At 43.8% G+C, this 13444-nt stretch overlaps 1 protein-coding gene across 1 annotated transcript in view; it reads right to left on the bottom strand.

Moving 5' to 3' along the window:
- ALPK3 (alpha kinase 3) overlaps nucleotides 1–13444 on the bottom strand; it is a 186000-nt gene that overhangs the window by 50936 nt on the left and 121620 nt on the right. Inside the window, exon 7 of the mRNA XM_088446714.1 lies at nucleotides 10219–12313. Coding sequence (XP_088302840.1) covers nucleotides 10219–12313 — 2095 coding nt within the window. The remainder of the gene's footprint in view (nucleotides 1–10218; nucleotides 12314–13444) is intronic.

A 13444-nucleotide genomic window follows, 5' to 3' on the forward strand; every position in this document is an offset into this window, starting at 1 on the left:
CAGCTGGCGACGAAACTTGCGCATGCGCACAACCACCCCATATCTCTTCCACAGATTCCGGGGACTGCATTGGCTGCAGCCCCTAGAAGCATTGCATATTAGAGAGCTGGCAGAAAGGCAGGGGAGTGGCTTCCCATTGGAAGCATTATCTTCCAATCACAGTCCAAGACTGCCTATCCGACATGCAATTAGCAGATAGTGCGTCCAATGAGAAGCCACTGCAATCATTGGGGGCCACTGGTGGCCGCAGATTTTTACTGGGAGTAAAATCCGCCACTGATCATTACAATGATTTCTATGTACTAAATTATTTTTCTCATTCCCTCATCCATACAGTACTGTATGTGTTGAGTTTTTTATTGATAATAATGTCTAAATTAATGCAGTATACAGAGATATGATGAATATTGTTTTGCCTTTAATGTGGGATAACAGGAATTGCATGTGTAAATAAATGGCTGAAATAAATGTTCATGCATATGATCTCACATAAGTAAAAATCTGTGTAAAGACAGTTTGATATTAAAAGTTCAATTACTATACAGAAGCATCAAATATGGAAAATATTGTGGGAGAATAAATGACCTTTTGTAGTCGTACTCACATGAAACTAATTGACAATCCTGTTCCTAATTTTATCTCCAGAAGAGGAAGGGGGGGATTGAGGACATGAGAATAGTGATAGACATGCCTCTTGGATGGTGCTAGACATTACCTCTGCCCAGTGCCGGATTACCAAATAGGCCTATGGGCCCAGCGACAATGGATCAAAATAATATTGATTTAAACACATTTTAGAATAGAATAGAACAGGGCTGTCATTTAGAAACCGCTGCAAAACCGCCACCAAACCTCCGGGGTTTAGAACAGAATAGAACTCTCCGTCAAATCGTCGCCAACCCGCCCGAGTTTAGAACCCGCCGCTTAGTAAATCTTGCCCTTTATCTCTTAAAAGCTCATCTTCTGTCAGCTGTCAGTTTGTAAAAAATGTTCGGTGCAATTTACGTATGGTTTATTGAAATTGTTGGTTGGTAAAATTAAAAATGTATTAGGAGATAATCTGCAAAGATGGCCCGAGATTTCGACTGCCTTGGGGGCCTCCACAGGGTTTAATCTAGCACTGCCTCTGCCTACATGAGAACGCACATCACAATCAGTATCTGCCACAGAAAATCGTAATCCCTGACATTTAGGATATTCTACCTAATTACCATCCCTGCAGACTTTGCTCATAACTTTCTTTCTATACACAAATAATCACTGCCCCCCAAACTACTGCTATGTGCAGGTCTGTTACTAGGGGTGTGGCACAGAAAAGCCCTGTTGCGGCTCTGGCTATATGTGTAAAGAGCAATCTGTTGGACAAATATGCAATCGTTGCCACTTAGGGCCGTATTCAATTAGGCACGATAATTTTGCAGCCGTCGGCGGAATCTACTTTTCGCCGACTTCGTGTGTTTTGGAGGCGAAAACTCTTTGTGCGCGGCCCCACTTTTCTCCCTATTCAATTCCAAAGGACGCGAAAATGGGATCCGGCGAAACGCAAACAGGCGAAAAGTGCTGTCAGTTTTGGGGAAATCAGTTTGACACCCCCCAAAAGATGCACTAACATTGGGGATCAATGTATATGCCCCCGAATAGCCCTGCTGACGGTGTTTGGGGTACTTAAATGCTCTCAAAAGCTGCTAATTAGCGTCTTTGCACAAGTGGTGAAGAATAGCATCTAGCAGGTTTTTTTGGAGAAAATAACTAGTCCCAGCAAATTTGGGGTACATGACAATGGGTGCAAGCATGGTTAAAAATCGCAAAAGTTAAGCTTTAAAAACATAAAAAACGCACCTTCAGCAAACACCTGCAATCAAAAAAATACCTCCCCCATACTTGCAGACCCCCCAAAATCTTATTTCGCTAGTTTTTAAGTTTGTACCCCGACTTTGTTTTTTTTCGCCCCCTTTTTCAAAGTCATTTTTTTGGGTGTTCTTCACCTTTTTTTTTTTTGACACAGTTATGCTTTGGGGGCTGTCCCAATGGTGCTGAGTGGTTTCCTGATGTTTGCACCCCAAAACCGCAATTCTGCACTTTTTTCACCACCTATACATAGGCAAATCTTTTTCACCTATTACATTGCATTGCGTTTTCGCGTCCGTGAAAAGTATTTAGAATTGAATACGGCGATACTTATCCGCCTGGCGAAATTACGTTATTGGCGAAACTTTTTTGCAGAAAACGGCTTTTCGCTTCCAACTGAATATGGCCCTTAGCCTCATGTATCAAACTTATTTTCCTACAGACTGTAAGCTTCCTAGACCTCATGGGCCTTGCAGCACAAACCCCCCCTCCCCCCCCCTTCCCTGTTAATCTGCATACCGGCCCGAGCAGAGCGCGCAGCCGAGCTTTTGGCCTGGACCAACCCATCAGGCCATCAGCCCGTCTCACATTTGTCAGAAGAGCCAGATGGCCAGTCCAGCCATGGCAATAAAGTTACAACTTTTACTTCTCTTATTTTGCCAGACGACCACTCCCCTCATTGCTGGGTGTAATCTCCATTCTATAGCCTTATATATTCCAAACTCTACTCAGACTGATGCTAGAATTTTAAATCCAGCATTATAGTTCCACTTTAATGTTTGTCATGGCTACTGCTGCTGAGTAACCGACATAGAATGATTTACCAGTAATAATTAAACAGATTCCCTAGTTTGTGTAAACAGGTAAGTAAAGTAAATAATTGCCAATGAGTGTGCTACTTTATCAAGAATCATATGTATGCCAACTTCCCCAAGCTATAAAATAATATAAAACTATAAATAGCTGTGCTACGTGTGTGAACACTTGGAAATGATCACTGTGGAACAATCAGGAATGTAGTGCATTTTGTATTTGTGAGCAAAGATAAAATGTGTATGGTATTTGCTTGGTTCTTGTTATTTAAAATCCCCGAATTTGACTAGATATGGTCATTAGTTGTCAGAAAATAGTTGCTAAGAAATATTCATTAATTTCAAACAAGAGAAAACTGCACTAAGGGCCTAATTCAGCTTTGGGAATAGAGTACAAATTTGCAAGTAATACCCCTTTTACACCAGATCTAAAACCCAGGTTATTGCAGGGTAAACCCAGGTTGCTCCCTGGTGTAAAAGGGGACCGGGTTGGATTCCCGGATCGAGCAATACAACCCAGGTAACTTGCAGGGTTTAATACGGGAACGACCCATGAAACCCTGCAGTGTAAATGGCGCAATCTGGGTCACGATGACATGGAGCGCGCCACCTGCTGGCCTGCTTCAGTGGCACTAGGAGATGACGTAATCTCCAGATGTCCACTTCAACGCCGACTTCAAGAGCCGGGTCACTGCAGGTCCAGTTCCGGTGTGAACGGCGCCGACTCGGGAATTTCCTGGGTTGGCGCCGGCTAAATTCCGGGTCAGACCTGGAATTTAGGTATAAAAGCGGTATAACTGTGCATCTTGGTAAAACCAGGTGGGGCAGATTTAAAATGTGCAGAGAGAGTTAAGGTGCCCATCCGCAGACACGCGCATTGCTGGTTGTTTTAGACATTTTTGCAAACCATTTGCAAATGATTGAACGATCGTTATCGTTCTATCGCTCAACTTAATCGTCAACAGGGTGCGTGCCCTGGGCGCCGTGGGACCGGTGACGCGGGGGGGCGCCGCCGGCCACGGTTCCGGCCCGCCCTAGTTAGCCAGTGCAGCGCCGACCGCAGTGAGTGCGGTCAGCGCTACACATTTACACAGGACCGGCGCTAGGCTTCCAGCGCCGGTCCTGTGCTGCACAGCTGAGCCCGTTACCTCCCCCTGAGCGCTTGCCCAATAGCGCCAGGAGGCTGGCTCAGGCAGTGCATAACACACGCATCGCCGCCTGCGCTGGCGGCGATACGTGTGTTAAACAGCAGCCAATGAGAGTCAGATAGACTCTCATTGACTGCTGCAACACCCACTGCAAGAACCGGGCTTCCATCCGGCTCCTGCAGTGGGTAATGAGATAGACGTCATGACATCATGACGTCTCTCCCATAATGCCGAGCGCGCCAGCCCGGGAGCACTGGCGGGCGGCGGCGGCGGCGGGAGCGGTGTCGCGGTCCGAAGCAGCAGCGTGGATTCAGGTAAGTATATTTGTATATTTTTTTTTTTAAAACCTGTCTGCACTACTGGGGGCAGAACGGGGGAGGGGGGTGGCTACTACTGGGGGGACCTCTACTGGGGGTGGCTACTACTGGGGGCACCATTACTGAGAGGACCTCTACTTGGGAGGGCTACTATTGGGGACACTTAATCGGGAGGGGGAACCTCTACTGGGGACTACTACTTGGGGGGGGGGAACTACTACAACTGGGGGCATTATAAAAGGGGCCTACTACTAGGGGCACTGCACTGGGGGGACCACTACTGGGGGCAATAATAGGAAGGACCACTACAGGGGGCACTGGATAAGAGGGATCACTACTGGGGGCCTGCATCAGGGGCACCACTACTGGGGGCACTGCATGGGGGGGGAGACTACTGCTGGGGGCACTATGTAAGAGGCTTACTGCTAGGGGCACTGCACTGGGGGGAACCACTACAGGGGGCACTAGATAGGGGGTTCACTACTGGGTGCCTGCATAAGGGGGACCACTACTGGGAAAACTGCATGGGGGGGACTACTGCTGGAGGCACTATATAAAGGGCACTGCATAAGGGGATACCACTACTGGGCGCACTGCATTGTGGGGACTGCTACTGTGGGCACTGTATAAGGGGGAACACTACATGGGGCACTGCATTTGGGGGGACCACTACTGGGGGCACTGAATAAGGGGAACTAATTGGGGGCTGTATAAGGGGGACCACTACTGGGGATACTGTATAAGGGGCACCACTATGAGCCTGCATAAGAGGGACCACAACTGCATACTGGGGTACTGTATAAGGGTCACTACTGGGGTTAAGGTGCATATGGATAGGAATGTTCAGCGTGAAAATAAAGGTGTGTGTCATGTTGACACGCCCCATTTTTTAGTGACCATGCCCAATTCACCGCGTGCACATATCAAGGGGGGGGGGGGCTCCCTTTTCAAATTTGCCCTGGGCTCCAAATACCGTAGTTATGCCACTGGATGGGCACCTTTAGATTTGGGAGGGGTTTGTCCAAACTGATATCTAAATTGCAGTGTAAAAATTAAGCTGTCCAGCATATGTGGGCTACATGCAAAAGCAGCCAGTATTTACCCTGCATGCAAAGTTAATGTATGTATTTGCACCCCTTGCATTGCTACATGGTTTGTCCAAGTTCACAGTTACTTGCATTATTCTTAACTCAGAAAAGCAGGACCTATGCGCCTAATTCAGAGTTGGTGCAATTCCATCTGAAATTAGACAAAAGATCTCTGCATATGCTCATCTCTGAATATTCTGCAATTCTGTCTACATGGACACACTAATCCTACATAGAACCTCGGGGTTTAAACATTGATTTTAATATAACCAGCCTAATGACTCAGTGACCATATTAGCTACATTGTTGAGAACTATGGTGGTTTGCCTTTAGGTTAATTTTCAATATTGTACATTATGATACACATGTTCTTTGTATATATCATTAATAAAGTTATTTACCATGACAAGAGGCCAATCTATGCCCCTTGTCGTTATTATGCCCTGGATGTACCTTGTAACATATGTTCCTTATCCCTGAACTTAAGGCCCCATCCACCATCCACATCTATTTCCCCCTCCCCTCTCTCCCCCCCCCCCCCCCCCCATTCATTTATTATATGGTCTTTATTTCACCGGATTAACTAGGACAACACAATATATGATTCTAAACATTAGGACCATTTTCCCGATTCATTCATGTATAAACAGATCAACCGACTGAACATTCGCATCTTTTTATTTTTATTTTTATATTTATTTTTATTATTTATTTATTTTTAATTTTAATTTTATTTATATCAATTTCTATTAATGTTAATCCTCATAAGAAAATTTTCCTGTATACCAGACCATCTCCTTTTTGAATACGAAGGTAGCCTGATTGAATCACAGAAGTACAAATCAGTCAGTTTAAAGAAAACACACCCACTTTTCATGAAACTACCAATCAGAATGACACCAACAGTATTTATAACATCAGTTTCAATAACAGGATATGCTCCTTGAGAAAGGCGGAAGCTGAAACGCGTTGGAGATCCACAGCACTCACACGAGACAGACGGAAGAGCTCACAGAAGTCTTATGGACATTATCCCACTAGCCTGATTCCCTTACCATACCCGTCCGGGTCGCGATCACGTGACTCAAAGTGACGCCTGCACGCGGAAGACGGAGGAGGAGAAGCGGACGGAGACTGAAGGCATCGACAGCCGGCAAGGGACAGGAGCGGCCATCTGGGGCATGCGAGGGGAGGTAAGTGCCGTGATAGGAGAGGATCAACGGTAGCAAGCTCCAGGAGAGCCCACTCCGTTACATCCACTCCCCGGACGTGATTGTTGCCCGTCTCCAGCGCATTCACTAGTGCTGTACTGGAACCCCCAGGTACAGCGCCGTTAGTGCCCTGCACAGGGGGGCATACATCGCGTCCTAGGCATATTCTAATACCTAGCACACCCAGGTTGGAGCCGTACTCCTGCCCTGAGAAGACAACCCCGGGGCACCACTCTCAGACACACCCCCATTAACTTTCAATACTACATCTAGTCAGATAGCGGGACGCCGCAAATCTGACACACGTTTATCATCAGAAACTCTCAGTCTGTCTCATTATCCTTAGAGGAGATAGTGACTATAGCATTTAGCTGTTGTCACCATATCCCCCGTTCACAACCCCTCATTATTAATTGCAGTGTTCGCACATATGCAATTACATAGTTTACATTGATTATATGTAACCTATTACTCTATTGGTATATTATACTTCGGTTTTTGTTGTTTTTTTGTATATGTATGTATTTTATTGAATACCATTTGAATAGTAAAACATTTTTTTCAATTTTGATACATCAGTGTATGTTTAGTACATTAACATTGAGCACTATTAGCTAATAACACTGCAAGGTGTAGCGCTTCAGTACTTCCATATATATTGCCATTTACCTTCTGGAGATGGGACATCTCTAGCCTTCTGAAGCAGCTCCCTTACAGTAATCACGATTCATTGTAATTAAGCGCTGATTCTCTTCCATCCCCCCCCCCCCTTGTTCCGATTACATGCAAATGTGCCAGTGTGTGTCTGTGTCTGTCTTACTGAAAGGGCACTTCTGCGCGGGCCATAAGCGTGCGCAAAAAGGGTGTATGGCCAATGAGAAGGGGATGTGTCACTCTTGCGGGCACTTATGGCCCCCAAGCGCTGCGATCACTGTGAATGGATGTCGGGCGCATGCGCACACTGCGTCCCGTGGAGGGGGGACAAAACCCACAGGCTGTTTCAGCAGGGCACCGCGTCAGAGGGCATGGAGCTTTCTGCCCTTTAGAAATAGGGCAGGTTGCAGCGCCCCCTGACACAGCCTAGCGGGAATGATATGCCTGTGCGTATGGAATTGATATGAAATAGCTGAATAGCTCCTAATTGCCATCTCACAGGTTGTGTTTGAAAAATGACAGTTGGGAGCTGATTGGCTGGCACCTTATCACTTTTCACTCTGTCTCCTAACACTGCTTAGTAAATAGACCCCTATGTCTCTTTTTATCACTCTCCATGTAGAGCTGTAAAATGCAATGCACAGCTGTTCAACACTCATGTGACAATAGCCCAGAATTTACATAGATTAGGATAACAAGAGCCATTGTTGTAGCTGAATAAATGTTTCTTCTTAACATATTAAACTGTGGGGCATATGTATCAAAGCTTGATGTGAGATAAAATTGTGAAATATACATCACCAACCAATCAGCTCCAAACTATCATTTCTTAAACACAGCCTGCAAAATGTAAGTTAGAAGCTGATTGGTTGGTGATATATATTTCACAATTTTATCTCACATCAAGCTTTGATACATATGCCCCTGAATGTACATTCATGGTTTCTGTAGTAATTACTATTTCTGCACATATACCATGAGCACCTGTACATAACATCTATCAGTATTCGGACAAATGTTTAATTACTGATTAAAGTTGTATGGAAAATTACTAGAATTCTGGAAGGACTTGATTCCCTTATGACTCAATATGCGGCAAACAGCATCATAAAACAGTCTGAGAATCATTTTAAGAGAAAACTATCTATACACTGAAACCACTGCTTTTACCAGGAGGGAAAAATGTGCATCTCATGTGACCCTGCCCTTGAGTCTCTTTACATAATGGTGTTATGCAATAAGTGATACAGGGCCTATTCATTTTCACTAAAGGACAAGTTACACATGCAGAAACTCTAGTTTTCAGTAATGGGCCCATTCACTATTAACATACTTGCCTACTCTCCCGGTTCGGCTGGGAGCCTCCCGAAAATCGTGTGACGCTCCCAGCTCCCCGGAAAGGCAGGCAAGCCTCCCGGCACCAGCAAGCCGGCTGTATAAACCCCGGCAGCGATTTGCGCTAAATTGCGTCATCAAAGCCCCGCCCCCTGCCTCACAATGCCAGGGCAGGGCCACAATAACGTGATCACGCTGTAACGCCCTATGCCCCACCCCAATGACGCGTTATGCTCCAGGCCATGCCCCCTATTTGCCGCGACAAGCCCCCCGTGTGGTTGCCCGACAGCTCCCTCCTGGAAGGAGGGAGCCAAATATCGGCAACCCTGATTATTATGGGCCCAATGGGGACGACTAATTTTCAGCAAACTCAGAAAACTTTCTGTTTTCTGAGTTTGCCTGCAGGAAATTATGCCATCTTCAGATGGTGTTGGTTCCCAGAGCCAAACTCTTTCCTATGGGAATAAGCAATGGGTTGTGAAGAGAGATCCAATCAGATTTCTACACCTGTGCTTGCTTTCTCTGTGCGAATGTGTAAAACTAAGGTCAAGCTTGCACACTAAAGCTGGGTACACACTGAGCGATATGTATCTAGTAGTTTTCACGGACCTAGAGACAGGGCACGCTGGCACGTGCCCGAAAAGTGGGCATGACCATGAGAAAAGGGGCGTGTCTTTACGATGCGGCCCCTTCTCACCACTCTTGGGGGTGTGCCCGGCACTTACGGACAAACCGGGCTGCCCCCAAGCTCTCCCTTCTCTGTGAATAGATTCACCGGCGGTGATGGCTACACCGCAGGCTGTTTTAGCGTGGCGCCTTAAAAAGTGTCAGTCTGCCCTTTTCAAATCGGGCAGGCTGCGCGCCCCGCTAAAGCCTAGCGGGAACGCTGCCTAGCCGATATGTCGGCCCGACAGGCTGAGATATGGGATCCTGAGTACACATCAGAATGAGGTAATGAATGACAGAACAATACCTCGTTCCATCCTTCATTACCTGCAACGGGGCTGCTTACGATATCGTCCGGTTGTACGTGCAGCACAGCCATACAAACTGAGGGATGCCATTTCAACATCATCTCAGTGTGTACCCAATACTTGGTGCTTAATACTGCTGGGTCAGGACTGACAGTGTAAAGTTACGCTGTTACCAATTAATGGTGCAACTGCAGGTGTTAGGGATCATGATGACAGCTCAGAGCAGCTGTCCCTGCATCAGAGCAATGCTCAATTGCTTTGTAGAGTAGTTAAGTCAGTGTTTCCCAACATCTGTCCTCAAAGGACTCTAACAGTTCACGTTTTAATGATGTCAATGCTTGAGCACATACGGTTACATTAAAACAACTGGGGTACTAATTAGTCACCTGTGCTCAAGTATGGCTATCTTTAAAAACCTAGACTGTTAGAGGTTGGGAAACACTGAGTTAGGTATCCACCACCGCAGCTAGCAGCAAGATGAATAATTAATTATCGGGGACCAATGGGATAATGAATAGGCCCCATATTCACAAAATGACAAAATTCTGAAGTTATTTTGAAAACCAATCATTAATAACAAATGGAAAAACTAAAACAACTACAACCATTCATAAAACTTGCTTTAACATGTAATTCTAATGAATGGAGTTTATAGACTGTAATTATACAAAATATCAGGAATTTACAAATGTATCTTCAACTGTAAGAGATTAGAATCTAGCAAATTAATAATTTTGTTTTATGGTTTCTGTACTGATTGCTCTACACTAATATTACTGATGACAAAGAAACTAGGAAAGCATTGTTCAAATAAATCATATAGTACCTCACCTTTATAAGGATCGTTGACTTTTTTACTTTCTGTAGACTGTGCATCTTCTTTAGACAAAATACTCAAATCTTTTGCTTCCTGTGAATAAGATTCTGAATCCTTCCCTTTATCTACTGTTTCTTCATGTATCTTTGGAACTTCCAGCACTCCCATCCTTCGCATTGTGCCAGGGGAGCGCCTTTCAACAGGTGGAGATTGAGAGGCCAAGAGGGACTTATTTCTTCTAGATAGTCCTGGAGATACATTGGGGCTCTCTTTTCTGGAGGGAGGAGAAAGAGAGTCTGTGCTTCCAATCTCTTCATCATCTAGTTGTTTAGACTTAGGGAGAAATATTTTACGACGTGCACCAGACGCCAACTCTTCTGGAGTTGCTGAAGGAATTGGAGCTAGATTTTCAGTAGACTTCCATTTGCGGCTACTGTCTCTTTGAGAATCAAAATGCATGCATCCAAGGGTTTTTTCAGCGGGTAGGCTACCAACGACTATTGAAGGCACAGATAAAGCAGCAGCAGAATCTGTGCCCAATGCTATTTTAGCTGCTATTTTTCTTGAAGTTGATGGACTAAAACTTAGATCTTCCTTGCTCAAGATAGTTCCTTCCTGTATGCCTTTTGAACTCCACCTAGGTGTTACTGGACTCAGCGGGGCACTTGACACTTGAGCTATTATGTCTTCTTTCTTTAAGGATTCAGTCATTCTTTTTGGAATGGTTGGACTTGTTGGCAAGGAATCCACATTCTGGACCATGTCTTCCTCAGAAGTTGGCGTCAGTTTACCTGATGTGGAACTGGAATGCATACTCTCTGTGCTCTGTGGGGAGTCACTATCTTTGCCAGATTCATACATTTTCCTGGAACTTGGCGGACTTACGTTCTTTTCAGGTAAATCAATATCTACAGGGGATTGTAGATGGGCATCACCCACATTTTTTTTACCTTTTTCATCTGGCTTATGATCTACAACATCTGCTGTTTTTATGTGTAACAACATCAACAAAGAATTCTTCAGAGTTGTTACCAAACTGTGATCCTGCTTTTCTTGTTTTGTTATATTATCCTGAACATTTTGCTGACTATCTGCCTGAGAAGTTGCAGAAAGTTCAACTGTAGATAGGTCAGCCTCAGACTGCTGCTCTTTTAGATTTGTGCTTTTAGTTACTGGTGTCACAAGTTCTTGCCTGCATGTCTCTTCTGTGTGTGCCAAAGGTGGCATCAGTTCTGTGTCATACTGATCTACCCCCAATGGTAAAGCCATTGGAGAGTGTACAGAACTAGAATCTACGGAACTTTCCCTAGTACTGGTCACTCCTGACTCCAGAGCTTTTTTCACATCACGAAGAAGAGTTGCCACAGACTGATTTTGTTCACTTGATAATGATAATTTTGATGAATTGTCATAAGGAATATCAATATCGGGGACATTTTTAGACATTTCAAACAAATGTATTTGAGTCTCCACATTGGGTATTTCTTCACCAGTTAAGGTTAACTTTTCTTCTGTTACTATTGCTTTCACTTCCTGTGATGTACTTGCTGCTCCAGGCAAGGAACCAACAGATATGTCTTCTAACATTGGTTCTTTTTCCTTTACATCCTCCATCATTTCAACTTCACTGGTTAAATTATCTTCAATATTGACATGTTCTGTCAAACTGTCATTGGAAAGCTCTCTGACCTTAAGAGTAACTTCATCGCTTTCTACATCCTTTGTCTCCCTTGATACTGCAATAGGTTCAGATGCAACTTTATCCATCATATTTATTTGTTGGTTGTCACTTACATCTTTTACATATGACACTTCCCCTGAACTGGTCTCTAGGAAGGACACTGGTGAATGCATAGGTATAACTGATGGAATAACCTCATGCATCTGAAGAGTTTCCAGTTGTCCACCTTGATTTATAGTGTCCACAACAGGTATTGCTTCTGCTTGTGTAGAATCCTCGATCTCCATATATATTGGAATTGGTGAGCTTGGACATTTAATTAAATTAACATTGTCCTCTGTGTTTTCTACTGTTTTCATATCCTTTACTTCAGTTGTATCGGTTTGTTTCTGTACAGTCGATTCTGCATCTTCTGAGACTTCACGTATCTAAAACAAAATATACAGTACATATGTGCTTTACAAAATCTTACAGTCCGACGTATTCCAGCTACAACAACAACACACAATCAATAGGGATGTAGTCATGTTGTCAACAATCACATTGTCAACAGTCATAATGTTGACATGGTTAAAATGTGCACACCCAACATATATCGACACAGTTAAAATGTTGACACTGTTACAATTTTAGGGCTAGGTTTAGGCTTAAAATTGCGTGTCAACAATATGTACCAGTAGACATTTTGACTGTCAACATTTTGAACATGTCAACATTTTGTCAGTGTTGACATACTGCAAGTCGAAATTGTGGTTGTTGACATTCTGAACATGTCGACATTTTGTCTGTTGACATTGTGTTTAATGACTGTTGAAATTGTGATTGTCGCCAAAACATACTGAGCCCCATTCAATGATTTAGAAAAGTTATTTAGTTGGTGTATTAGTCAGTGTATGATGCCTCCTTTGTTCAAAAAACATTACAAACTGCTCCAAAACCATTTTATTAACCACTTAACTGGCGTGGTCGCATGTGATGTGACCGGAGCAGAAGTGCTTAATTTTTTTGGCTGGGGTAAAGGGCATATATTAAAATTTTTTTTTTTACATGTATACATGGGGATGGGGGGATCAAAATGGGGACCCCATTGTCCATGGGGGTGAGGGTGGCTCTGCTACGGGGACCTATTGCCACTAGGTGGGTGGGGGTTGATATTGCTGGGGATCTTTTGACTCTGGGGGGGGCTATTTTTGATGGGAAGTGGGAAGTGAAATTACAATGGGGGCCTATGCACATTGGGTTGGGGGTGCAAAACATCCCCTAGGTATATTTTTAAAATAAATTTAGCTATATTTTTAAACTTAATTAAATAAAATAAAAGCTATTTCTGTATGGTGTTTACAAAAAAATTAGTCGGCTAAGTGGTTAAAGAAATATAAATATTAGACAACATCTATTTAATAACAACATATGATGTTGTTCTTAACAAGAATGGTTTTCAAGAGAAACCTAAAATAAATATGTATGTATCTTTGCAGATACTCATGACAGTATTGTATTTGTTCATTTATATTTTCTGATGAATAACAGAAGATCTCTGTACTTATATTCATATTGTT

This window comes from Taudactylus pleione, unplaced genomic scaffold, assembly GCF_031769625.1.
Source record: "Taudactylus pleione unplaced genomic scaffold, aTauple2 ptg000019l, whole genome shotgun sequence".
NCBI lineage: Eukaryota > Metazoa > Chordata > Amphibia > Anura > Myobatrachidae > Taudactylus > Taudactylus pleione.